This window comes from Budorcas taxicolor, chromosome 19 (assembly GCF_023091745.1).
Source record: "Budorcas taxicolor isolate Tak-1 chromosome 19, Takin1.1, whole genome shotgun sequence".
In the NCBI taxonomy this organism is placed as follows: domain Eukaryota; kingdom Metazoa; phylum Chordata; class Mammalia; order Artiodactyla; family Bovidae; genus Budorcas; species Budorcas taxicolor.
In genome coordinates, this window is record NC_068928.1 from 39437422 (window position 1) to 39465413 (window position 27992).

Genomic DNA, 27992 nt, shown 5'->3' on the forward strand with positions numbered 1-27992 from the left:
CCTGCTCCACCCAGACCAGGGCCACGCCCTGCCTCCTGACCCTTCTTGACCCTGCCTAGTCCCTTCCTCTGGCCTTCTTGGTATCTTGCTCTGTCCAACCTTGGAGGGTCCCATGGTGGGGATCTTCTGGCTTTGAATCCAACTTTGGGCAGTGGGTGAGTCTTGAAGTCTTAGGGGTCTCAACAGGGATCTTGAGGACTCAAAGTTTCTTTGGCCCCCATTGGCAGGAATGTTTCCATCCCCTTTTCTCCTTTGGCCTGGCTTCATAGGAGAAGAATGTAGGTACAGGATCCGGGGCCAGGTACCTGGAGGAACCCAGCCCATTGTGTGGGGGGTTGGGGGCGGGGAGGGTGGCATACTCTTTGGTTTTCCTTCTCCCTTCCTCTGAGGAGGGGCTGCCAGAATCACAAAGCCTGGATAGTTAGGGTCACATGAGGTCAGGCCACATCTTTGGAGCCCTGTCTCTGCTCTCTGAAACGCCCTTATCTGTTTACACCAAACACAGTAGTGGGAGGTGGGGGCAGCAGGCCAGGGCTGACTGTGTACAGTGACAACAGGGGCTGAGCCTGAGGAAGGGGGCCATCCGTAAACACAGTCTGCCCCCAGCCCCAGGGCAGAGGAGAGGCAGCTTGACCAGCCCAGCTGGACCTCCTCTCCTTCTACCTCCCTGGGGAGGGGGCACTCCCAGGCCCACCCCCTCCTCACAGGTGTGCTCTCCCTCCCATCACCACCCCCTGAGCTGTTTCCACAGCAAGCTGGACTATATTCTGTAAACTCCAGTCCCCTAGCCAGGCAGCCCCCAGTGACAGGACAGGTGTTGGGCCATCACTGCCCCTATATGGGGGGAGGCTGGGGGGAGGCCAGGGGGAGCAAAGGCCCTTTGTAGGTCCACGTGATGCTGTGTGTCTGTTTGTCTTGTCCCCTGGAGTGGTCAGGCTCCTAGCCCCCATAGCGTCCTGTGAGGGGTCCAGACAGTGGGTCTCCAGGAATCAATTTGGCTTATGTATCTGGAGCTAATCTCTTAGCCCCAGGGTGCCCCTCATGGTTCCTGGGCCTCTTGGGGAACGGTGAAGGTGGGGTTAGTGGATATCCATCCCTGTGACTGGTTTTGCTGCAAAACTGTCTCCCCTTTGAGTTAATGATTGGTGGGGAGCCCTAGGGACATCATTTCTCGATTCCCTCCCAGCTTGGGCTACCTAACAGGTCCTGAGTTTCCTGGAGCCCTGGTTGCTCAGCCAATAAGGGGCCGAAGCCTTGCCCCACCCTTCTGTGTGTCCTTGCCTGTGTATAAAGCCTGGGGCCCCAGGTGGATGGCTCAGGGGGTCCAGCCCTACCCAGTGCTGAGCTCTCCGCGACACAGCTGGGCCTGCTCACTCTCCAAGATGCTATTTTGGCACAACCAGCTGGAGCACCTGTGGCCGAGCCCTGGGGAGCTGTACCCTGGGCCTCCAAGCAGCTTGCTCAGGTAAGGGCCAGAACCCCTCCCTCCAGTCCTCAGGAAGGCCCTGTCTGAGTTGTGATGGGCACGGTAGGGCCACCTGTTTCACGCTGGAGATGATGGGCTTCCTGCTCTTGGGGGGTGGTTGGTCAGTGCGTGCATGCTCAGTCATATCCAACTCTGCGAACCCACTGGGAAATGGTCAAATGTACCTGGAATTTAGTGGGTCCCAGGACATCTCGAAACACCCTAACCACCCACCCACTCAGGACACATGTTGGGCAGTCACTGGCAGTCAGGCAAGCCTTGAGGTTGCAAATAAGTAATTGATGGCAGATGTTTGCAAATATTGTAGTGTTGGGGATTTGCACCTTAAGGGAGGTCTGCTGGAGGCCAGAGGAGCTGAATGGGGACCCCTTAGGCCCTGGCTGCTACAGGGGTACCTGCTTCAGCGAACTGTAGGCTCCCTGGAAGGAGAATCTGGCAGAAAGAGTCTAAGCCTCTTGGAGGAGGGGGTGGACAGGGCAGAAGCCAGCTGTGCCTTCCTCTCCCTGGCAGGGAGGCCTTGCCCTTACCCTACCTGAAGCAGGAAGAGCTGGCCAACATCCCCCGAGCGGAGCAGCCCTGCCCTGCGTTCCAGTACGTGCTCTGCGCAGCCACCTCGCCGGCTGTGAAGCAGCAGGAGGAGACCCTCACCTACCTGAACCAGGGTGCGCTGGGCCTGGGGATGGAGAGGGGCTAGCGGGGTGCTAGTGGGAGGCTGGACTCGGGGTGGGCTGGGGGTGGCAGGCAGCCTCTCTGCCCCTGAGAGGGGTGCCCACTTCCCCTCAATTTCTCCTAGGCCAGTCATATGAGGTACGGATGCTCTGCAACCCCGAACTGGTCGATGCCACCCAGGAGCCCCAGCTGCTGAAGGCAAGTGCCTCCACTCCCAGCACTGGCAAAGGCCGGCTATGACTCTCCCTCTGGCAGGAAGCCAGTGTCATCACAGTGATGTCATTCTCAAGTAGAACCCTCTCACGTCCACTTTTTCATTTGACCTTCACAACAGCTCAGTGGTGGCGGGAATTGTTGAGGAAACAGGCACAGTGAGGTGAAGTATTTTCTCAAGGACACAGAGCCAGTAAGTAGCAGAACCAGGATTTAGAAATATATTTACATAGCATTATTCACACACATGATTCCATCTCTCAGGGAAAAAAAAAATGTTTTTATTTAGCTCCCATTCTTTGCCAGAGCCTGTTCTATGCACTAGAGATTCAGAGGTAAAGAGACAGATGTGGCTTCCTTCCTCAGGGGACTTGCGTTCTACTGAGACAAACAGGTCATTGAACAATTTAGATGCGATTACAAGTTGATTTACAAATCGCAAACTGCTAAGTGCTGCGAAGAAAGAGTGGTTGAGTGCAAAGGGATTAACGCCTCCATTTTACAGATGAGGAAACGGAAACTCGAGGTTACTTCCTCAGTTTCACTGCTTGTGGAGTGGCAGGTGGCCTCTGGACGCAGATCTAGTTATTCTAAGTCCTGTTGCCCCCTGCAGGTGGGAGGGAAGGTAAGGGGGAGGCTGGCAAGGTTGGCCTGTCCCAGAGGTGGGAGCTGGCTCCCAAATGCCCCAGCGCCCTCCTGTGCCCACAGAGTGTGGTGCGTGTGGTTTTCCACGACCGGCGCCTGCAGTACAGCGAGCAGCAGCAGCTGGACGGATGGAGGTGGAGCCGGCCTGGGGACCGCATCCTGGACATAGGTGCCTGGGGAGGGACCAGGGCCCTTCAGGGCTGCTGTCGGGCTTAGGGGCCCCTGTGGACGGGAGGTGGCTGAGCCCTGCTCCCTGCCTGCCAATCTGTGCCTGCAGATGTCCCACTGTCCGTGGGGGTGCTGGAAACCCAAGTGCTGCCCTCACAACTGAACACCGTGGAGTTTTATTGGGACCCGACCAAGAGGACCTCTCTCTTCCTGCAGGTGAGTCTGAGGCTGGGACAGGAAGGAGGCTGGAAGTCGGATGGGGGTGGCAGCAGCCTATATGGAAAAGAAAAGTGAGCTTGGGTGGAGGTCAGAGGAGGTAATAAGAATGAATCACTTCCAGAAAGCACCATGAGGAAAAAAGGTGGACAAATGTTGATTGAATGTCACCATAGGGAAGGACTTGTTAAACATTAAGGTGATGGAAGAAATGACAAAACAGGACAGAATTTAGCTTCATAGAAAGTAATGGTCTTCAAAGTATAGGCAAAATTAAAAAGAGATATCAAATGGGAAAAACAGTTGCCACATATAACATATATAATGTTATATTTTAAATACATAAAAAGTTCTCCTATATTAAAAAGAAAAAGTAGATGAAAGCTCAATAGAAAAATGGGCAAAGGATATAAGCAATTTATAAAGAAAGATACAAATTGATAATAAATGTAGACAGTTCAAACTCACAAAATGTTAATAATGCTAATTAAAACTACATGTATATATGTACACACACACACGGCTTCCTTGGTGGTTCAGTGGTAAAGAACCCACCTACCAATGCAGGAGAGATGCCTTCAATCCCTGGGTCAGGAAGATCCCCTGGAGAAGAAAATGGCAATCTACTCCAGTATTCTAGCCTGGGAAATCCCATGGACAAAGCAATGGCGGGCTACAGTCCATGTGTCACAGAGAGACATGACTTGGCGATTAAACAACTATATATATATATATATATATATATATATATATATACACACATATACACACTGGCAAAGACTCTTAAAACTATTCTTGGTAAGCTTTAGAGAAACAGACAACCTCATGTCCCGAGAATGCAAATTGATGCATCTATTTTGTAGGTACGTGGGCAAATTTTATTAATGTTCATACTCATTTCCCCAGTAGTTCTACCTCAAGAAATGCAGTGTTGAATAAGAACACAAACATACCTTTAGCCGCTATTCATGCCCCTGCCATTTTTTATATTAAAAGATATTAATCAAAATGTCCATCAAATAAGGGTGGACTTTGAAATAGGTGTTTAGTAGTTTATAATGGAAATTGTGTAGCCATTAAAATGATGCTTCGGAAATATTTTATGACAAGAGAAACTGCTTTCACATACGTAAAGGCAGAATGCAGACTTGTGTTTAATGTTTGATTTCTATTTTGCAAAAATAAAAGTGTGTGTGTATATAAAAGTTGTGTTTTTTTCTTGCGCAGAGAAAAGATAGAAACAATACTTGAATGTTAACAGTACTCTCTCTGGGAGGTGGGGTGATGGAGATGCCCGTATCCTTTGCACTTTTTCAGTGCTATATTGTACTTAGTTGCTCAGTCTTGACTCTGCGACCTGATGGACTGTGTAGCCTGCCAGGCAAGAATACTGGAGTGGGTTGCCATGCCCTCCTCCAGGGGATCTTCCCGACCCAGGGATTGAACTAGGGTCTCCTGCATTGCAGGCAGATTCTTTACCAGCTGAGCTACCAGGGAAGCCCCCCTGCATCTTCTATGTTGAATAGATTTCCTTTTATAATAAAAAGTATTGTCAAAATTCACGTATAAGTCCCTTTTTTGAATGTCCTCTGTACTCTAAGCACCTGGATGAGGAGCCAGGTGGATATGGCACAATTTCAGTTCCACTACTTCTTGGCATGGACCTTGCCCGGATAATGTAATCTCTACAAGCCTCGGCTTCCCTATCTGTAAAGTTAGATTCTTTAACTGTTCTTCACAAGATTGCGGGAAGGCAATCACCACTGTAGTGGTTGTGCAGGTCAGGAAGGCTTCCTAGAGTAGACCGCTAGGTTTAGCAAATAAAACACAGGACACTCAATTTAGATAAATTTTGAACTGGTACCTACCCTGGAATGAAATGTATGAGCTCAAGTGTGAGCAAAGAGAGCTTTCCCAGTAGAGGACTCTAGAGACAGCTATGCAGGTGTATTGGGGTGATAAGTAGGCTAGATGAGTGGGTCAGTGGGTTCATTGATGGGAGAAAGAGCAGCCAGGCAGAAAGGCTTGACTCTTTAAGGTGCTTGAATGCCACAGTCAGGGACTTTGCTTCTCCTCTCATAGTCTTAAGGAGCCACTGAAGGAGTTTGAACCAGGTAAAGAACCTAAGAAGGTATGCCTTAAGAATAGACACTGGTTGGGGATGGAACGTAGCTGTGGCTGACAGATGGCAGACAGGTAACAGGTTTCAGGTGAGATCCCTTGAATGTGGGCAGGACCTGGATAGTCACCCTTCTTTCCCACCTCAGGTTCACTGCATCAGCACTGAGTTCACTCCTTGGAAAAAAGGTGGGGAGAAAGGCGTCCCCTTCCGCCTCCAGATCGACACTTTCAAGCCCAGTGACAAGGAGCTTCCGTTGGAGCACCTGCATTCAGCTGGCTGCCTCGTCAAGGTGTTTAAGGTACGGGCAGCACGGGGCCCTTTCCCCTCCCTCCCTCCCTCTCAGGGCTGTCACCCTGCCTTGCTGGCTGTGTGGATGACTTGGCTTTGCGGTAGACCCTCACTCAGCCTGCAGGCCCTGAACCTGGGACTCTTTTCTTCTCTGTACACAGACGGATGGGGCTTGGTCTCTTTCTCAGAGCCCTTCCTGTCAATGAGAAGTGGGCAGGTAAGGAGGGGAACTATGACGTTTCCTTGTCACCCTCCTGTAGCCCAAAGGAGCTGACCGGAAACTGAAAACTGACCGGGAGAAGATTGAGAAACAGCCCGTGCATGAGAGAAACAAGTATCAGACAGCCTGTGAGAGCACCGTCTTCATGGAGGTATGTGTGCTGGGCAGTGGGGGCAGGGGGGAGAAAACATCCTCAGTGTACACGTGGGGAGACTGAGGCTTCAGGTACTGCGGCCGCTGCAGGACCATCAGCACCCCCACATACACACCAGTGAGTCCCCTTTTCCTGCGAGGACAGACTGCAGTGCCTGCTGTTGACGGTTCCCAGGAGCGGACGCTCACAGGCTGCCTCTCCTGTGCCCTGCTGCTGCGACCACCTGCCTTTCGCTCCCTCGTCCTGGAGCATCTCCCTTGCTGCTGTAGCTCCTCCAGGAAGCCTTCCCCGACTCCCCCAGCCAGACCTGAGGCTGGTTTAACTCTCTTCATTGTGTGGAAATTTGATCTACCTGTGAGGGGCTCCTGGGGCAGGGACCAAGTTTGGCCCGAGGCCTGCCAACAGTCACCACCGCACTCCTGAATGTCCAGGCTAACCTTGCTGTTTGTTTGCCCCACAGTGTTCTCCGTGGCCAGAGCCCATTTCAGGGGCCCACCCGCCTCCGAGCCCTTTTGCTCTGACCTCTCCCCACTCCTGCAAGCTCCTGTCCCCGGAGAGGTGAGGCAGGATAAACACCTCCTATCAGCCCCTGGGGTGAGAGTGAAGAGAGAAGCCCTCAACTCAGGAGGCCGGCGAGGGGCAGGCCCAGGGGTGCCACTGAGAGAGCTTCTGGGGAACATGTGGGTGACACCAGGACAGGCCTAGGGAACCGTGGGCAGGAGACTGGCCATCCTGCTCTCCTGAGCCAGACTCTCTGCTCCCCCATAGGCTCTGCTCCTCACCATCATTCGCCTTGGACACCTTGGGGGGCAGCCTAGCTCCCGTGAGTCTTCCCCCCACCCCCAACTCTTCCAAAGCCTTCTCAGCAGCTCCCTCTTTTTCCATAATAGGGTGGCCCTGCCCCCTGGTGGACAGATGTGGCATGGCCACAGATCGCAAAATGGTTGCCTGATGGCATTGGGCATGTCCCTCCCGCAGGATGAGCCTCCCTTCTCAGACTTGGGACCCCCAAGGGCAGGGATGTTTGCCCTCCACCTCGTTGTCAGCCTCTGGGTCCATGGTGTTACTTGGACCACTCTTTATGCCTCAGGGTCTGAATCCCGGAGCCTCCATCCTAGAGACACAGCAGTGGTTGCATCGGCACCGGTTCTCCAGCTACTGCCGGTTGCTGGCCAGTTTCACTGGGGAGGCTGGGATCTGGTCCACAGGTAGTGACCAGACATGTAGGGGACTGAGGGCACTCGGGCAGGAAGCCTGTCTGTCCTAGCTTGCTCTGTGTCCTTCAACTTTTATTTAGAACTAATTGTTGAAAAAGCACAATGCTTGCTAGGCTCTCTTCTTGTGCATTATCTCATACAATTTATACATTACCTCTGAGAACAGGGCTCAGAGAGGCTAAATAACTTGCCCAAGGGCACAGAGCTAGCCGGTGACAGAGGTGGAATTTGAATCCAAATCTGACTCCCATGTCTGGATATACTAGGACTACAGTGGGTTGTATCCCTTGCCATCCTTGATGCCTGGCCTCTCTTCCCCTAATCTAGCCCTGTCTGACTTTGTAGGCACTGATCTGCTGAAGCTTACTCGCCAGGACCTTATTCAGATCTGTGGAGCTGCTGACGGGATCCGCCTTTTCAATACTCTCAAAGCCAGGTGCTGGGCATTGCCGACCAGGGTTCCCTTTTCATTTTAGTGTGCGCGTGCTAAGTCACTTCAGTCACCTCTGACTCTTTGCAACCCTATGACCTGTAGCCTGCCAGGCTCCTCTGTCCATGGGATTCTCCAGGCAAGAATATTGGACTTGGTTGCCATGCCCCTCCTCCAGGGCATCTTCCCCAACCCAGGGATCGAACTTGTCTCCTGCATCAGCAGGCAAGTTCTTTACCACTAGGGCCATCTGGGAAACCCTCCCAGCGTAGCTACACTTACCAACTCAGCTGCAGTCATTTCATAGAATGTTTAAATGGAAGGCACCTGAAAAACTACTTAACCCCAAGTCTTTTTACAAAGTAAGAAACTCAGGAGGACAGTACGAAACCTGAGGGCAACCTGCTGCCTGTCAGAGCAAGGCTAGCAGAGTTGGGCTTATTAGGCTGCTGTGACTTCTTCCTGTGCCCATCCCATGTACATCACTCAGTTTCACTCAGTTTCTGGGGGTAAAGGTGGATTTTTCTCTCCTCTCCCCACAGGGTCCAGTGTTGACTAAATCTTGGTGACCTCTCTCCCTAGACACCTGGGAGGAGGTGGGTTCTCCCAAAGGGGCTAAAACTGGGACCTGTTAGTTCAGGTATGAATGTAGACTTTTCTCTTGGCCCAGGCCGATCCGACACCGGCTGACCTTGTATGTTGCTCAGGAGACCTCTAGGCAAGACGAGGCGGCTCCTAAGAACCCTGACTCAGGTGAGGTTCTGGCCTCTTGAGAAAAAAGAAAGCCAGGCGTAGCTGCATGAAACCTCTTCTGGTCTGGGACCCAGCATGCCCTTGGCATTCTCATCTTCCATGATTTGACTAGTCTTCTCCTTCCAGTATGTCTCCCTGGGTTTATTCCTCCATGCTCTACACTCTCATTCCACAAATTCCATCCAAATTTGTCATTCTATTAGCACAAGGGATTAGAACCCTATAATCTTGTTATTGTATTCGGGCTTCAGTCATTCAGTCCCATCGAGTCTTTAAACTGGAGGTTCCTCTCAATTTGAGGCTTTGCCAGAGGTAAGAAATGGGAGGTGAAAATGGAAGTGAATTTATCAGCTTTTTTCCTTTACTCCTTTTTTTTAAAAATGTGTGTGTGTGTTGGGGGGGGCGGTGTCCACAGGTTGAAATGTGTGTGTGTGTGTGTGTTGGGTGGTGGGGGGCGGTGTCCACAGGTTGAAATGGGCTAGGAGAGACATCACTTTGAGGACAAAGGTCCATATAGTCAAAGTGAAAGAAGAAAGTGAAGTTGCTCAGTCGTGTCCGTCTCTTTGCGACCCCATGGATCCTCTGTCCATGGGATTTTCCAGGCAATAGTACTGGAGTGGATTGCCATTTCCTTCTCCATCCTTTACTCCTTCTCCCCATCTGGGCGCCTCCCAGTGAGCTGTTACTTTGCCCTCTGGGCAGTGGCACCCTCCACTGACTCCTGCCCCTGTGCTGCCCACACCCCCAGGCTTTTATCAGGAGATCTCTCTGGATGAACTCAGTGCTGTAGAGCTCCTGGGGAAACTGGCTGAACTCCTGGCCCTCCCAGCCAATCAGATCCATCGTCTTTTCCATCAGGGGCCCGGGAGCATCCTCATTCTCCTCAGGGACCAGGTAAAGTAGGCAGTGGTTCCCTGCACGGCCCCACAAAGCCTGGAATACTCTTCCAACCTCGGGCCCAGTCTCGCTGTCTCTGCCCTAGCTTATCCTGTTTGGCTCTAAGAACAGAATTGTCTTAGTGACCCCTTCTCCCTTGCAGGTGGTTCAGAATCTTAAGGATGAATCACACTTTGTGGCTGTGGTGAAGAAAGGTAGGGGTTTCAGAGGGAGAGGTTGCATGCCTGGCAGGCCCTAGAAAGGTTAAGATTGTCTTATATTGTCTCTCAAATGAGACTGAAAGTTTCCTTGAAGGTGTGTCGTGGGTACTGTGCCCCGGCTAAGTGGTGAACATCTGCTCCATGCCAGCTTTGTGTCAAAAAGAGTCATATAGCTCAGAAAAGCTACTCATTGCTCAGTAAAAAGTAACAATATTCTCATGAGGGGAAAATGCCCGAGTTTCAGGGAGTTATTAGAAGGAGGGAAAGCCCATGCTTTCCCCACCACACTGTCTCAACCCCATCAACAGTCATATGGGTCACAAGGGCAGGTGCTTGCTGGACATCACCTGGAGCAGAGCACTTCTGATCAGCAGGCTGGTGGTTCTGGTTATTCACTGTCTGCCCTCTCTCCCTCCTCTGTGCTCCTGTACCCAGGGAGGTCCTGAAGAGCTGGACTCGGGGGCCCTGGAAGAACACTTGATGTGGCAGGTGTACCACAGGCTGCTTTGATGTTTGGGAGCAGCACAATAGGTTGGGAATCTGTCTCATCTCACTAGAGCCCCTTCTTCTTTAACTGCTTTCAGTGCAGAATCCAAATGGCTACTACCTGGTTCTGACCTAGGCCCAGAGGTGCCCTGCTCAAGAGGAGGAGACTGGTGCCAGCCTGGTTCTTTCGGGTCCTGTGTTCACCAGAAGCCTTGTTAAAATCCTCAGATGCTTCACCAGGGTTCAGGTGAAGAGCTAAACCATCATGTGTTCTACAAGCAGGCCCCAGGCTCATGTTTCTTTCTGCTCAGCAGCAAGTCGCTGGAACTCGAGACAAGCTGAGCTGAGCTGGCCAAGCCTGTGAGGCCAACACCCTGGCAACATGGATAAGGAACTCTTGCCCCAAGCTGCTCAACTACAGCTATTCTTGAACAGTGAGGTTATAGAGCTTTATTTTTTAATGCAGTTGAATTAAAATCTTAATTTTGTGTTTCATTTTTAGGTTTATCATCTACCTGAAACTTAATTTTCTGTGTATTTTTTTCCATGTAGAAAACCAACTTTATATTAAATTAGGTACTTTTTAGTAAGTGATATTAAACCATTTTTATTCCATTCCTTCCCCTCCTCCCCCAACCCCCTTCCCTTAAAACTTTCTGATGGAAAATTTTAAACATACTGAAAAGAAAAACCCATGTGTGCATGGTGTGGAAGACAGACCCAAATGCCTTTATTAATCATTTACCCCATTTGTCATTTACTGATCATCTCTGGTGAGTCCTAAACCTGCTGACCTCTGGCTAGGGAGGGTAGGCAGGAGGAAGACTTTAAACACTGGCTGAACTGATTAACAGGATTAAAGGACAGGAAGGGAGAATCTGCATATTGAAGTTCAAAGACCTAGAACTTGCCTCCCACAAAGGCCAAGGCTGCCTCAATAAGGACCAGGAAGCAGGCAGGCATCTGCTTGTACCCCTGGAAGGGAGTGTGGGACCCCGTCAGCCCCAGATGACCAATCCAGACTAGGCCTTTACCTCATGCAGCGTGAGTGATTTCAAGTGAGGCTCATGATTCCACAGGGCTCCCCAGGGGTGTTTCAGGGCAGGGCAGACACCCTGAGACCTAAATCGAGGTTGCTGATCCGGCTGCACTTCTCGTCCCTATCTCCACAGAAGGATAGGGGCACTACTGGCTTTAGCCTTTATCTTTCAAGCTAGGAGCCTCCAAGCAGACTAGATACTGAAATGAAGAAATCAAAGCAGGTAACATGTTTACTGTATGCCACTATTATTGCTTTTAATCTTCACAACTCTACAAGTACTGTTATCCCTACTTTACCAACAAAGAACTGAGATAGAGGGGTTAACATGGAATTTATTTGATTAACCATTACACTACTCCCTCACTCCTTTTTAAGTCTAAGGGCAATGCTCTGCACAGATAAGGGACTCAGACTGAACTGTTACTATCAAATTAATTAAGACAAAGGTTGTTTAGAAACTCTGATTTATATTATGTCTTCCATTTTTCTTAGAGACAAGTGGAGTGGTGTATTAATAAGGCTATTGAAAAGATACTAAATACTTAAAAAAATTTAAGAGTACTAATTAAAGGATAGTAAAAAAAAAAAAGATGCCAAAAAGATTGAGCCTCAGGGGCCTTTACACACCAAGGGTTCAAGGACGTTAAGAATCTTAGCTACAAGTCACGCTATTTCCGCAGCAAAATGAAAAGTCTTCACAGCTTATTTCCTTTAATTACATCATAAAACAGAAATTAGAACATACAGGAAACAATAATAGTTACATAACAATTTACTTTATATATTTATATATAAAAAACATTTTTTTTTTTTTAGTCCAAAGATTCTTAAAGCAAAAGGAATCCTCTACTGCCACCTTGGATTTTATTTATTTTAAATAACCCTCCCTCCCCCCCACCCCCCAATCTCAAGCGCCAAAAGTACTGGGTGGAAACACAGTTGCTTGGACAGCTAATGGAAGCTGCTAAGTCACCACAGAGGAACTGTGTTGGCCCCAGGTACTGGCTAAGTGTTGGGGCAGGCCTGGTGGAGAAACAAGCAAGAGCGGCTCCCACACACCGAAGCTCTCACTCCAGGGCAGGCCGAATGGCTGGACAGGGCTTAGGCCAGACAGCGATGTTGGGGATCAGACCCTGCCAGTCAGCCATTCTCTGCATTTTACCCCTTCCTCAGGGAGTGGGGGTGGAGGCGGGGCAGTGCAAGGGTCAAACAGCCTGATTTGAAGGTAAAATTTCTCCCACAGCACCATTTACCCATCCATCTCTGTCCCCAAGCAGAGTCTGACAGGCAGGGGGAGTCCTCACAGTTCTCTGAGCTCTGCACAGGCCTGTTTCTCAGGGCTGTGCTCTCAGGGTCACTGGAAGGTGGGCAAAGGTGAGGAGAGGAGTTGGGAAATGACCGAGGCAGGTTACCTGGAAAAAAATTCCTGGGAGGAGGAAAAAAGAGGCAGCCAGAATGGGAGGCATCTGAAGGGTGATCATAAAACAGGAATGGAGAAAGGCAAAATTAAGGCCTTTCTCTCCCCAGAGCAACTCTTCGGACTGGGTAGTCACAGATCCTCAGGGGCCAGCTCTGAGAGCTGCAGCATGGTGAGGGAAAAAACAAATCCCCAAGTATCTTACGATGAGCCCCATCTCACAGATCTTGTATATGTTAGAGGTTAGTGTATTTTTCAGGGGCAGAGTAAGGAGGGAAGTGAGAGAAGAAATCTCAGGCTCACCTCTTCCTGTACTTATTAGAAATTAACAGTCATCAGAGAAGCACAGATAAGAAATTATTCTTAAGGGAAGGGGAGGAAAAAAAATAAAAAAACTGATGTAAACCCAGAAAAGTAGCAGCAAAGGTTTCACTTATTATAGGTCTATTATATAGCACTAGGAAAGAAAATCATTCAAGTCTTTAGGCAGGGAAAGGTAAAGGAATTAATCAAACCATGCCAGTTAGAGACTCCTTTTTCATGTTCGGATTTTCTAAGACTTTAGGTTCTCATTCACTAGTGCCATAAAAAAAAGAAAACAAAGAATAATGACATCAGGGGATGAGAAGGGTTAGGCTAAGGTAACAAACACATACATGTATGTGAGCAGCAGTGTGGGACAGATTTGAATTAATAACAAGCAGTATGAGACACTGCAAGCCAAAACTTAGTGGGGCAAAGCTTTCTTCCTTCACTTGAATTAAAAAAAAAAAAATTACTTCAAAGGTTTTCCTGGGTTCTTGGGGGTACGGCAGTTGAGAATACATGTGTCTGGACAGCTCTCTTCCCTCATCTCTCCCTGAGATGGGGATTCTCATTTACTTCCTACCTGCTCTTGCTCTGGTAGAAACCACGCCCAGAAGTTGCTGGGAAGCACTGGTGGTGTTCAGTGGTGCCGATCCCCCTCTGGGTGACACTGGTCTGCTGTGTGCAACGTAGAAGCCCTCCTTGCCAGGAAGAAGGGCATGGAGTTCATTAGATGGAAAGTAAATCTGCTCACATGCGAGGCAGTTGTTTGTACATATTCAGGACAGATGCTTGTACCTGAAGCAAAGTACCCCAGTTCCAGAACCAATTTTCTCCTTTACTTTGAATTGCAACTACCGTTTTCCCCCCCTGATTCTTCAAAACAAGACACTGAAAAATACAGAAAACAAAAAGGTTCAACTGATATAGTTTTGGTTGTTCATGGTTCTTTTTCCTAAAAGGGCAGTGAACCACCCTGCCTGAGGAAGCACTGAGTCTCAACACCTGGGAACTAACCTCTACCAAGGGCTTACTCAACAAAAACAGGAGGCAGAGATGGAAGAATTGCATTATGGCATTTTTTCTTAACACCCATGTAAACTTGTCCAACAATTTTTTTTTCCTGCTGAAAATTAACTATAACTCTCTTGGGCTCCAAAGATTCACTCAGACTCAGCTGAGAAGTTCTTACTGACTTTCCTAAGGATTAAAGGCTCCAGAGATGCGGAACTGATGTTCTTAAGGATAAAAATGGGCAAAACAGATAGACTTGCCTTGGGGTATGGGGCAGGGGGGTGGGTGGGCTGCAGAAGCCCTTCATGCAGAAAACTCACTTGCCTCAAATGGTAGAAAGTTTCAAGTGAGAGGGCAAGTTAGAGCAGCATGCTCTCTTGCTGGAGATGTCAACATGTTATGTTTGGACATCTGGACACAGCAAATACAAGCCAAATTACTTGGATTAATTATACCCTACTGAAATGGTTGTATACAGCTTTCTGTATCTTCCAATCTTCTACTTAACATTTATGATAGAAATAAAGGTGAGAGGCTGAGACTTTTTAACTCCCCTCACTCTCCTACCACTTTAGGGTTCTTTGGTCCAAGATCATTTTAAGGGGGAGGGTTCTGCCTCACGACCTACAATGAAACACCCTGTCTGTCTTCTCAAACAAGACTTGACTAATTCACATGGCCTAGGTTTGAGGTGGTTAAAGATCCTAGAACTGGTGGGCAGATAGAGAAGGCAATTTTTTAATAAAATGTTCCAGAAGCTCAAAGCATACCACTGAAGGAAGTCTGTCAGCCAGGATGCACAACAGGGATAGAAAATTAACCTTAAATCATGCACACAGGGAGGGGAAAAAAGCAGAACAGACCGACTTCCTTTAAACCCTTCCTCTCTCGTGGCAGCTGTCATGAGCAATCTGACTTTCAGCCCAATAAACATTAAATGGACAAGGGTCCACCATGACCAAGTGCTCCTTGCTCTAAATAACATAGTCACCAAGGATACGCCGCCCATAGGCAGGCAGGAAACCAACTCTTCTTTCCTGGGATACCCTCACACTTCCTAACAATTTCAAACTAAGGTTCCAACTCATACTTTGTTTAGCCTCCCATGGCATTTGTGGGTTATCAAACCAGTAACAATGCATTTTACAAGGCAATTAGAAGAAATAAAAGAACTTGACTGCTACAGCACTGTAGCTATACTGAACCATTCAAACAGTTTGGAAAGCCTGAAATAAAGCATCATAAAAATATTCACCAGATTTCCCTCTAAAAGATGATATAAGGAATATGAAAAATTTCTGACTTACATGTCTACTAAATCAACTTAATGGATGTGGAAATTTATAAAAACCACTTAAGAAATACTTTTACATCCACTAAAGAGCAGAATAAGATGAGAAATATTTTTTACATAAAAGCACAACGTGCTTTCATATTCCAAATATTGGAAAAAAGGGAAGAAGCCAGATTCCCTTATTCCTTATATCTGACAGTTTGATTTTAAATTCAGTAAGCAAACATCAAAGATCACTCAGTGAAAAATGGCCTGAGCTGCCTTATGGTTACTGAATTCAAGGTTGCCCAGATCAGGACAAGAATTCAGACAGGAAGCCAGATTGAAGACATGGAAATAAATTAGCAGTATCACTGGGAGTGAAGCTTTAAATAGAAGGCAAGGATGGGTACAGAAAGGAAATGGGAGAAGTCTATGAAAAAAAAAAAAAAAAAGCTGGAAATCATCACCTTCATAGGTAGGGTCAATGAAGATATAAAAGATACTGATGATGCTAGAAAACATAAGGGGAAAAGGATGCTTAGAAAAGAGATGATCTGGATGTGTAATAACTTTGAGGATACCTTCTTACTTTGCCCAAATCTCTTCTCACTTTTCACTCTGTTTTTTTTTTTTTTTAATTGAAGGCACACTCTGGAATCAGACAAAGGGACCTAAGTTTTTCCTAATGTTGAGTCAGGAAATATTACGTTCAAATGACAGGACCCTTTCCACATGACCAAAACTAACTATGCGTTCTCAAAGTCCTGTATCAACTGACACAGGTTTCAGATTGACATAAAAATACATATCCTTCCAAGCTTTATGGGTCCCAAGTTTTCTTGAGAAAGGAACAAGGCTCCTGCCTGACCATATACACACCAGTGCTGCACACTCCAGGGCCTTTATTCTCTCACTGATTCTGTTCTCACCCGCATAAGCCCACAGAGACTTGCACATGGGTGCACTCTTGGAGAAGAGAAACAGCATTTTCAAGACATTCATGTACTAGTGAATAGGTTTGTTCCTTTCTTAAATAAAGAAGTACCTCAAGAACTTCAACTGTTGGGAAATTAAAATCCACACTCACTAATAAATCAAGGTTTTATTCAGGCACTATTTTTTTTTTAAACTTTGTACGTTAGAGCTGTTGCCCCCTAAATACATATACACACATACATATATATATTAGTTTTGTCGGAGTGAGTTACCTGGGGATCTGAATATTTTCAACCACATCTAGAAGTGTGTGTGGAAATGTGTATATGTATATATGTGGGATATAGCCAGGAGAGTGGGTTTCACTTTAAAAAAATATATTCCTTATGTGGTAACCTGAAAAGAGGATAAGGGAAAGGAAATGAAAAATACACATAACTTAAGCTTTTAAAAGGGTGTAATAATAAAATAAGATTTAAAACAAATTTAACATGCTAACTAATGGTGGATAGTAGATTTCTAGGACCTTTTCAACTAATTGCTTATGGAAAAGTAAATCACATTTTATTCTTACATATGCTTGTATTACTAACACCTGCAGCATTAAAACAAGCCTTTTAACAGCTTGGATCATGTAGAAGATGACCTAAGATTGTGGCGGGCTGCACATTAATGTCCTAAAAAACCAAAAGTCACCCTATTAAAAAAATCACACAAGGTCTCTTACCTTGATGTTTAGAAATCTACTTCTTATACTTTAGAAACTCATTTTACTTCCCTCATCCTCTATGATTTTTTTTTTTTTTGATGAGGGGAACTTCTTCTTGACTCTTGAGTCATGGGCAATGAATACTCTGCTCTAAGTTCTGGTGACCAGGCTGCCCAAGACACTGAACCCCCTACTTCCTCTCAATGTTCTCTTTCTGCCACCCCAATGCCTTTACCTGGCTTCTCTGATATTTCATTCATGGAAAGCCTGGAGCTCAAGAGAGAGATGGCTGATGGGTTCTGAAAAGGTTCTAGTCCTTTGAGGCTCCAACATTAGATATGATACCAAACACTGATGTACAGTTGACCAGCTGTGATAGGGTCATTCTCGCATCCCTGATAAGCTGAAATGGGAGGAAAAAAAGAGAAACAGCCCAGCTCAATCGCACAACTCCTCGAGCAGCATTCCTGCTAAAGTAGGACAAATCTCACAGGCACAAATCAAGAGATGCCACTGACCACACCTAGATTTTGGTCAATACACAATATTTGAGCTTTGGTGGCGGTGGCTTTCGGTTTCAGCTTTGGGATTTGCCATTCCACTCTTTCCTAATAATGCATTTCTCTCTCCTCATTAAGTTAGATGGAAGGAAAAATGTGCAGGGGGGAATACTGGGTGTATCATGCATATTATCATTTATCACAAGATACAACAAAAACCAAAAGGCAAAGTTTGTTTTCATCAAAATAGTCTTAGCTCAACTTCTTCTCATAATTTTTCTTGACTGGCAAAGATTCAGGCAGGGTCCCCTAATGGTAAAATTTAGAATTAAAAAAATATTTATTGATAATGTCTCTTTTAAAAATGCCTGGTAACCCCAACTAATCATCCAAAATGCAAACTGTAAACACAACAGCAGCAAAAGAGTAACAACTGAGTGTGAGTGAGCAGACTATGAACAGATGACAGACTGAGCAAGAGTGCAGGAGGGAGCAGCAGAGAATGAAAGACAGGTGCACAGTGTGCCTCAGAGGCTGACAATTTGAGTGAATAAGTCATCACATCTGGACCACAGTGATTTCAATGCAACCATTTAGCAAACCTCTGGGCCAAATACTAAAACACAGGAGGAGGAATGGACAAGCCTTCTTTGTGAGCATGCTCAGCATGTTGGCATGGGAACAAGGAAGCACAGCAGCTCTTTAGTCATCTCACAATGGATGGCTACCATTTACAGGATGCAAAGAAATTTCCCCTCTGGTCCCTGATACAACATGTATTGTTTTTCTATGCTTTCCTTGACCCTGGAGGACTGCAGTTGCTGTTCCAAAATTGCCAAAGAAACCCCTTAACAAAATAAAGAAACCACAGTAGCAGTAACACTGGGTTTGCTGGAATGCCCCCTTCCATCTACCTTGGTTATGATTTTCTTCTGGGCACATCCAACAGGAATGGTTAAGTTTTACCAATCCACATGATAAAGCCAGCACGAACTCAGTCCCCTGGTCACAGAGACAGACTGGGTCAGGGTGAGAGTGGGTATGCATATTTATGTGTGGCTCTGGGGATCTGGACGCCGCCCTCTCTTTGTAACCTTTGCCCGGAACACTGGGGTTGCTTCCAATGGAGATCCACGGTAACTCTAGAAGTGTCATTAAATGCTCAGTTCACCAAGGCTGGCCACCTCCACTGTCATAGGATGATGCAGCATCTGCAGAAGCGCTGTCTGCTGCCCCCTACTGACGGGGGTGGAGTGACAGGTGCGAAGTAGGCGTGGACTTTAATATTGGGTAAATGGGTCTGCAACAAGACAGAAACGTTACTAAGAGGGAGGCCTTCAACAGAAGCAGCAAGGTTGCTTTTCAGAAAAACCAGAGGGACTGAGCGGACATGAAGGCAGAACAGAGGCTGAGCACAGACAGCATGCCGAGACCTAGGTTCTACTTCATACCATCGCAGGTTATTCTCAAAGACCATATCAGCTCATACACCTTTTGGTTGCTGCTTCTGTAATAATAAAACTGGGGGCAAAAGTCATGCTAATCTCTTAACCTGTCCCAAAGGGATTCCTGGTCGGATTCCCATAGCTGGAAGAAATTATATAAACTTAAAAATTAACTTTTTCCAAGCCATCATTGACAGTGTTTCCTCTGATATCTTTAAAAAACCCATTATCCTCTTTTAACTAACATGCTTCTAACATTTACTACACAAATGGTTTCTAAACTCCTACTATGTTCAAGGCATTGTGCTAGTTCTGTAAAGGGACAATGGTCAAGATAGAGATCCTGCTCTTAGGGAACTTAGAGGAGTTTAGACATGCACACAGATAGCTACAGCAGAAGAGTGCTAAGTGATTCTTGAGGATTCAGAGGTGGAATCCCTGGCTGGGGTGGAATCCAGCCAGGCAGGCCTAGGGACCATAGGCCACAGAAGCAGCTCTGGATGACCTGTGGCTTTCCTCTTTGAAGAGATATGGATGCAAGGCCTTCCCACTGCAGATACATCCTCCGTCCAGGTCTAAAGGGAGAGGTGGAACTGAGGTCAACTGGAACTTCAACTTAAATCTGCTGATCCTTTATGCACTCAGATACTATTAAGGCCAACACAGATATTTTTAAAGGTTGGTTGTAAGGGCCAAATTCAGCAGAGTGCCTTTCCCACAACCGGTGTGGAGCAGATGTTCCAATAAATGTCTGTTGAGCAGAACAATCCAACACCAAGATTCATCCAATCTTTTATAACCTCTTTGCTGGCAACCTGTCTTTCAGTGATTTGGCTATACATGAGTCTGTTAAGAAGGATGGGGCAAAAAGAAAAGGTAAAAAACGGTGATCCAACCACCATTTGCTGTCTTAAAAAGGAAAAGATCCCCAGCACAAGAGTTTGATATGAAAGGCTATACAATTAAAAAATTTAAACCCCATTTAAGTAAATGTTTTTTCATGATTTCTTTTCATCCTGCTAAACTTCCATCAGGAACAATAGGAAAGAACTATCTACCCTTAGGTTTGCCTGCCATCTTTTTTTCTCTTTGTTGAAAATCCAAGTAAATACAAATATCACAGGAATCTAAACCTTAGAAGAGGAAATGGAGGGGGAAAAAAGGAAAGAGTGCTGAGAAACTAGAGCCAGAGGGTGATGCTGCCATCTTTACCCTGAGTCTCTTGATTCCAGCCCGCGTGATTTGCTGGCAGTCATAGAGTTCTATCCGCTCGAGGCTGTGACAGCTCTTCAAGTGCTCCAGGGACGCATCTGTGATTAGGGGACAGTTGTCCAGTTCAATCACCTCCAGCTGGTCATGGGCGCAGGCCCCGTTCCCCAGGTGACGAATTCCATCGTCTGTGATCAGCTCACAGTGAGACAGACTCTGCAGGCAAATAGAGCAGGCAAGGACACTGAAATATTTAATGGCATTCTTTGAATCAGAGGCCTGGGTGTAATCAGGAAAAAGAGCTTTCTGGTTTGATTCCGAAATGTATCAAGCCATCACTAGAGCCATGTGGTGAAATGAAGAATGCCTATCAGAGTCGGTGGGGTTCTGCTTTTGATAATTAATGATCAACATTTCTCCAGGTGATTCTAAATACATCTTGTGAATTCCTATAATGACTGTGAAATAGTTCATAAACAAAATAAGACATCTCCCACAGCCCTCTTGACATACAAATTATTAATTAATACTTTTCCTCTCTTACTGGGACAAGGCGGGGCTCAAGCTTTTCCTGTAAAAATTTTTTTGAAATTTGGACTCAATATTGAATACCTGATACAGGCCATGCCCAAATAATTTATTACCTGAAGATGATTCTTACAGCTGTAAGATGTGGTCACCTGTTAACTTTACAAGTTTTCCTTAAATCCCTGGTTCCTCCACGTGAAACCCAGAACCCTTGACTGAGACATGGTTTAATGTGCCACAGAACACCAAGAATGAGCCTAGACACAGAACAGACAACCTGAATTCCTTCTCACAGTGTTACTGGAAGCAGGAGCAGAGACACCCTCAACGTAAAGCTTTGACTGCTTCTGTTTTGTAGGAACATTTAGTCCCAGGGAGAAGCAGACTGTATTTGGGGCCATCTCATCTCTTGGATCTCTGGAAACTTAAGCATCATTCAGGCTGGAGTGTAATTCACGCAGGAGGGAGAAAATCTCTTGTCAGTTTTCAGTCTCTAAGCATTGACAGAGAAAACATTTAACTTTTCCAGTTTCTATCTTTCTCCCTTTAGACAAGTCCTCCCGTGGTCTTCTGTAGGTTGACAATTTGGAGAAATATACTTTCCCAAGATGGTAACCAGACACCAATAGAGCTCAGTTTTGAGTAAATCCAATAAATATATAAAATTTCCAAAGTCAAACTCACCAATACTTGAAGTCGAGGACAGTGTATAGAAAGTTGGATTAATGTGCTATCTGTTATCTGAAAGAAACATGTAAGTTTATTTTAGGTGTAACTGCAAAAAACTCATGGGCCATACCACATTTGACTACACTTCCAGACTGATATCCTGATTATCATCAAACAACAGAATCTTAAAGTTGAAATCCCATCAGCTATCAGAACCTGTTTTTTGAGAATCTATCCAGGCTAGACTTCAATTCACCTAGTCATCTTTGAACAGGTCTGCTGAAAATTGTTTTTGAAATAAACGAAAACTTGTCCCCTCGTAACTTTTATCCACTGGACTTTGTTTGACCTCCTTAGAGCCATCACAGAAGTGAGTGAGACATTGTTCCATGAAAAAAGATTAATGTAGGAACATCCTCAAGTTTTTAGATATCTGACCCATATTTTTATAAGCAATGCCACAACTCAGGACTGGTAACTGGCATGTCAGTTATTTTCCTCAAGGATGGCAGAAAGAAGCTGCTGGGTTAACTACAAACATTCAATAAGGAAAAACTCCTGAGAAACAACAGTCTTTCATAATTATCTTAGGATGAAAAGTAAATCAGCATTTCTTTTCACGTAACTCCACAGGGGCTAAGAAATGGCAGGGGGTAGGGGATTATAATGGGCAAGCATGTATGCATCACTCAGAAAGAGTGGACACCGGAAAGGACACACAGGCATGTGCAAGAGACATGTGTGAACACGTTTTAATAAGGATTAACAGGTACTAAGTAGTGTCCAGGTAACAAAGTTACCTGGAGTATATATAGTTACTGAATATATAGCTGCTATAGTTATTGAAGTATCTTTTCTTCTTTATTTTTACCATTAAAAAATTTCACTGCTTTCTTTAAGTTTTTATTTTGGCTGTGCTGGGCCTCGTTGCTGTGCACAGGCTTTCTCTAGTTTTGGTGAGCATGGGTTACTGTAGTTGCGGTGCTCGGGATTCTCACTGCAATGGCCTCTCTTGCTGTGGAGCATAGGCTCTGGGGCACACAGGCTTCAGCAATTATGGCGCATGGGCTTAGATGCCCTGTGGCATGTGGAACCTTCCTGGACCAGGGATCAAACCCATGTCCCCTGGATTGGCAGGCAGATTCATTACCACTGGATCATCAGGGAAGTCCTCTATCTTCTTTTCAGGAGTCCCCCTTTAAAATTTCTCCCTACCCAACTAATAAACTCGAAGCTCTTAACATTGGTAAAAAAAAGTGTTAATAAGGGAGTAAGTCTGCCTGCCTGAAGGACAGGGTTCCACACAGAGTTGGGTCTCTAGGATTAATGATATATGAGGTTCTGGGTCCAATTAAGCTAAAAAGGGACAGATATCTATCAGTGTTGTGGGGCTTTCATTATTTACTAGTATCATAACCCTGTAGATCTAAAGAAATATCTTAATATCTTTATTATCTGAATGCCTGATCCTTCTTTCTTTTTAATGGCAACCTTACTGATGACACGTATTTTCCTAGCACAAATTGCATGAGCACCTGTGCCTGGTATGCCTGGAGGACACCTCAATAAATGGAGAGCCAGCAGGCTCTACAATATGTGAGGGTAGGGAATTGAATGTTTCGACATGCATGTATTATGTACATTTCTATTATACTGTATTTACAAGTAAAAATCCACAATCTTACCTGAACACACTCTTCCAGGTCCATCTTTTCAAGCTCATGGCAATTCTACAAAATACAAACAACCCAACATTATAGAAAAAACATTTAAAATATAGGAAAAAATTAAGGTCAGAAAACTAAGAAATAGTATTAAATATAACCATGAAATCTCAAGAGCTTCAGAACTGGTGTCATTTTAATACCATTTCCTACCTTATTCCATTACTTACACTTTTTAAAAAGGACTGTATCATAGTGAATTTCTCAATTATTCCACATTTAAAGTGTCTAATATCTTAGAAGTCCAAAGGAATAAATTTCCTGAATATTCACTGAGATAATATAGAGATCCTTTCAACCAAAAACAATTTAGTGAAAATGATTTCCTTGGAGGCTTAGGAAGGGAATCTGTGTCCTAATCTAGTTATGCCAAGTACTGCCTCTTGTTCCCTCCCCCATTAGTATTCCATTGATCTGCCCTGAAAGCAAATGCCCTTCCTCATGGTGTATTACACTGGTCAAAGATGGTATACTTTAAATACTATTATACAGTGACTTAAAAGCCCCTTCATGTATTAATATCTTGCGGAGAATACAGAAAATCTCTTAAAATCTCTCCACTTAGATCAGGTTTACATGTTTTTTTCGACATTCTTTCACCAGTTGCATACCAAATAACCAAGTAAATTTCTTTCACAAAGCACTAGGAAATGCCTGCTCAGTTTAACCTAGCATCTTATGAAAAAGTGGAAAATCAAGTCTCTTGAAGGAGTGTCATGCTCTCCAACACATGTCTACCTTTCCAGAGCATTTGCCTGAAGCTTCAGCCCAAGAATGCTCAGGAACACCAACCACAGATATATTCCCCCACATCCCATACCTCAGTTTTCTACCCCCTACATTTCCCTATGTTGCTTATTCTTCTGAAATTAAAAATCCTGAACAAAGCCTACAGAACCTGAAGAAAACACTTACCCTGGCCAGAGTGGTAAAGCCTACATCGGTTAATTGAGAACATCTTGCCACTTCTAATATTCTGTTAAAAAAACAAAGTGAAAGTCAACCCCTTGGTCCCTGAAAACTGGATCTATTAAAAGAGCACGAATTTAAGAAAACAACCTCCTATTCCCTAAGATCTATGTAACACAGAATGACATTCACAGCTAAGCAAGTCTGTATATAGATCTTGCCATTCTCTTTCATGGAGTCATCAAAAAGTGATCCTGTAAATATATTTCAGGGTGGCGCAATCAGAAGAATATAATAGAAGCTTGTAGTTAATGCCAAAATGCATGATAAATGCACTAAAAAGCCTTTGTGATAGCATACTGCTTACCCCCAGAGGGCAGCCTGCTCCTAGAAAACAAAGGGAATGGAGATAAATAGTCTGTTTCAGTTAATCTTGCTGCTAAAGTAAATTATTCTCTTTCCCTATTTCACATGTAGGTTCACTCAGATTTAAACAGCTTTCAAAAATACGATGAAGGGACTGGTTAATCACAGGCCTGTCCCAAATAAGAAATTCCATATATATGAAAAAAATATCCTTAAGATTCCTGCCTCCTCCCACAGACTTCCAGGGAGGCCCAGCAGAGAAGGAAGCTGAGCTGGCAGTCACTCTCCTATTCAGGAACTGCTGAACACAACCCTAAACACCAACCACAGGCTTGGGGAATCAAAAGTAGTAGCTCTTTTCTGTGCAAAGTCTGGTGGTGTCTGTATGGCAGTACTGGAGAACACTGTATGTTTGCTTACAAATTACTAAAAAAGTTAAAAAAAACAAAACAAAACAAAAAAAACAACCAAAACAAAACCATATAAAGGCCCATGGCCAGGTCATTACAAAAAAGTTTTAAGAAAGTTTTTATTGGTTTACAATGATTGTTATAGGTAAGAAAAGTGGTTTTGTAGGTTTTGGAGCTAGACTGCCTGGGACTGAACACTTATTCCTGCCCTTACTAACTGTGAGACCTTGAACTGTTTACTTGACCTCTTTGTGCTTTGGTTTTCTCATCTATAATATAGAGGTAATAACAGTGCTTATATGGTATTATGATGATTAAATGAATTAATATTTGTAAGTCATTTAAAACAATGGCTGACACATTTAATATGTAAGTACAACATAAGCTTTGTTTTAAAGACCAAAAATCACTATGGGCTTGATACCACATGTCTGCTAACATAGCATTCTTAGTAAATATTCAGCTCATCTTGTACTCAGGTAGAGAACAGGAGCCACAGAGAAATAAAGTTTGCTTTAAAACCATCAGTACAAAAGAGGAGTTGTTTTTTTTTGCTTTAAATATTCCTCGCTATGTACCTGACATCATTACTACAATAGAACAGATAGGCCTCTATAAATTTTCTTCAGAAAGAAATTACATGAAAGCATTAATAAGAGAAAATCCCTTTATTTATTTTCTCAAGTAATGAGATAAAATGTTGGTATTTTAGTACTAGTTATATTCTAGTATGGACAGCAAGAAGTAGAAAATGGGACTATTACTCCCAGGTTCAGGCCGATTATATGTAATCAAGTGAGGTAGGAAGCAAGTAGCTGGGCATCTGAAAACGTAGTAGTGGCCTTGTAGAGTCTACCTTAGAAATTTCAAGTTTCCAAGGAATGAGCATGAGTGGAGGCCGCTGCTCCTTTTCTCTGATTTTTTTGAGATAAACAAGAAATGTTTACCTAAGCCGAGGGCAGTTCTGACCTAAAGCGTTCAGGATGGCATCTGTGATGTTGGAGCAGCCAGAGGCACAGAGGGACTGTAACTTATGGCACCCTCTGCATATAGTAATGAGACCTTCATCTGTGATTTGCTAAAAAAACAAGAGGGAAAAACCCATAGTTATCAGTAACTTAGCAGAAGATAAAGACAAAAAAAAGTTACCTCTGTGAAGTAAGTGCCCAAAAGAAATAAAAGCGGATTTGATATTAATCACGTAGCAGACCTAAAAGAAAATGAACACTTTCTTTCTTCCTTCCAGTTCCTTTTGATTTACTTTTCAAGAGAATCTGTGCTCATTGCTGGTGCAAAGGGAAGAAGCTATAATGGGGTTCTTTTAACCTAATGGGAGTAACAGGACTGGGAACAGCATGGGGTGCATCTTGGTGTAGGTTCAATTAAATGATTTTAAAACCTAGAAAACAGATAAGAACAGCAGTATTTTAACAGTATAAACACATTTACAAGTTCAAAATTGATACTACGTTACTTTAACAACCTGTGGATGATGCTACTACAGTCTAACATCAACCATAGATCCATTTATTTCTAAATTTGTTTTATAATATAAAGACTATCCTAATTTAATGGAGAGAAACAGATGTATCCAACTCAAATTTTGTATGTTTCAAATTATTATTTTAATTTTAAAATGAAAAAGAACACAGAAGATGTTACATTAAAAAAAAAGATGTCATGTATAAACATCTTGTGTTGGATATGATCAATATTTTAATTTATCCTTATCTTGATAGATTCACTGATTTTGCTAAGCCTCAGAATAAAGCTTTCCTGTCATTTCTGTTTAATCAAGCAGTATTCTTTGGTTGTAAGGACAACTGAAAAAAAACAAACAAAAAACCCTCACACTTTAATTATTCACTGCTTAAATCAGTATGCTCTCAGTATTGTAGAACATACAACTGAAAAATGGATGCGAAGACAGATACAAGATTTGTCATAAGAATGAGTTGATAAGGCATATATACACAGGAAAGTATTGTGAGGGCTGTGCTGCCTTTTTTTTCTTCATGTTTTAAAGTCTATAAGGGATTACTGAGGAAAAAAGATGAAGAAAGTCATATTACCAATACTCATGATTTTTAAAAAGAGTAAAAATCTACTAAACTTTTATGTTTTCATATTAGTCAAGAAAAAGAGACTGCATTAAGTATATACTTTGGTCACTTCAACAGTTTCGGGCAGAAACTTCAAGAAGTCTTATGAATGCTGAGAATCATTTCATCACATTGCACAGGAATGACGGATGGAATGACTCATGCCCTGAGATCTGGGTGAAGGTAAACAGTAAAATAAACACATGACAGAGCTGGTTCTTTATGCCAGAAGGGTAGAAGAAATGAAACTAAAACGGTAAATGGTAGGAATGGTGTGTATGTATTTATACGTATGTGACATAAACATATAATATCTGTGCATGTGTACGTAAGTAAAATCTGAAGATGTGTAAGTTTTTTCCCATCACTGTAACATGACAGTTTCATGTTTACAAAAGTTGTGTAAGATCTTTCTTTCAGGCCAAATACTTTAGTTTCATAAATGAAAGTAGGCAAATTTCTGGTAGTTAGCAACTATGGGAATCAAAATATCATCTCCTTAACTCAGTCTCTAGGAGCATCTTAAACAGATTACTTTTAGCACCATCCCTGCCGTCTACAGGGTCGCACAGAGTCGGACACGACTGAAGCGACTTAGCAGCAGTAGCAGCTTAAGGGCTGGAAGGACAGGATGCTTAAACCGCACAAAACATGGCCCTGTATGTCACCCTAAAATGACCACTGTGCTCTTAAGTCTCAAGTGACCAAAGAATAAACAGAAAGTATAATAACCAGAAGGTTTAGCAAAAAGAAGGAAAACCCTCACTAACATTTTTCACTGCAATGAGAGGCTCTTACTCCAAAGTAACACACATATGTAATTTTTAAGGCAAGAGAGCAAAGTTAAAGGTGTACTGTCACTGCTCTAGGATCCTGAATGGTTTCAGTTAATTCTATGAGCAAAAGCCAGGGGGTTTGTGATAGACACAAAAAAGTTGATAGAGAATAATTTAAAGGGTATACTTTGCTTGTCATCTACTTATATCAGTGGTCCCCAATAGTCATGACTCACTGACAGATCTTAAATTGATGCGACTGCAATTAATTTACCAAAGATATTTTAAAGGCCAAAGTTTATGAATAATTTACTTCTAAAAGGCAAGTTTTCCTAAGTAGAAGAGAAAGGGGTGAGGTTATACTTGAGCTTACTTGGAATTCTGTATAAGCTACTCTCTATCTCATCTATGTCAAAGGCCCTAGGAGTGAGCACTGCTGAGCATGTAAAAAAGCATGATGTTTACTTGAATCTTCAGGGATGAAGTGGAC

The 27992-nt window shown here is 44.3% G+C and overlaps 2 protein-coding genes across 2 annotated transcripts in view; one reads left to right on the top strand and one right to left on the bottom strand.

The window, feature by feature from the left end:
• The first annotated feature begins 1382 nt into the window (after positions 1–1382).
• LOC128065435 (transcription factor CP2-like protein 1) lies at positions 1383–10300 on the top strand. The gene is made up of 15 exons (XM_052658623.1): positions 1383–1465; positions 1997–2148; positions 2280–2353; positions 3077–3182; positions 3291–3397; positions 5665–5817; positions 6068–6178; positions 6642–6739; positions 6950–7004; positions 7272–7389; positions 7744–7834; positions 8499–8581; positions 9330–9475; positions 9621–9672; positions 10263–10300. Exons 1-15 carry the CDS (start codon positions 1383–1385, stop codon positions 10298–10300), a joined length of 1467 nt encoding a protein of 488 aa, XP_052514583.1.
• Positions 10301–16333: 6033 nt separating this feature from the next.
• FBXL20 (F-box and leucine rich repeat protein 20) overlaps positions 16334–27992 on the bottom strand; it is a 93341-nt gene continuing 81682 nt past the window's right edge. The window contains exons 10-15 of the mRNA XM_052657606.1: positions 25572–25702; positions 23855–23915; positions 22901–22945; positions 21231–21287; positions 20022–20234; positions 16334–18664 (exon numbers count right to left, since the gene is read on the bottom strand). Coding sequence (XP_052513566.1) covers positions 18557–18664; positions 20022–20234; positions 21231–21287; positions 22901–22945; positions 23855–23915; positions 25572–25702 — 615 coding nt within the window. The 3' untranslated portion in view covers positions 16334–18556. The remainder of the gene's footprint in view (positions 18665–20021; positions 20235–21230; positions 21288–22900; positions 22946–23854; positions 23916–25571; positions 25703–27992) is intronic.

What these genes read in the sequence shown, in the direction of transcription:
- LOC128065435 (XM_052658623.1), top strand. Translation starts at nt 1,383, where the DNA reads ATGCTATTTTGGCACAACCAGCTGGAGCACCTGTGGCCGAGCCCTGGG. An exon ending in CCTCACCTACCTGAACCAGG is followed by an intron (nt 2,149 to 2,279) that starts GTGCGCTGGGCC and finishes AATTTCTCCTAG; the next exon opens with GCCAGTCATATGAGGTACGG. An exon ending in GGCTGGGATCTGGTCCACAG is followed by an intron (nt 7,390 to 7,743) that starts GTAGTGACCAGA and finishes CTGACTTTGTAG; the next exon opens with GCACTGATCTGCTGAAGCTT.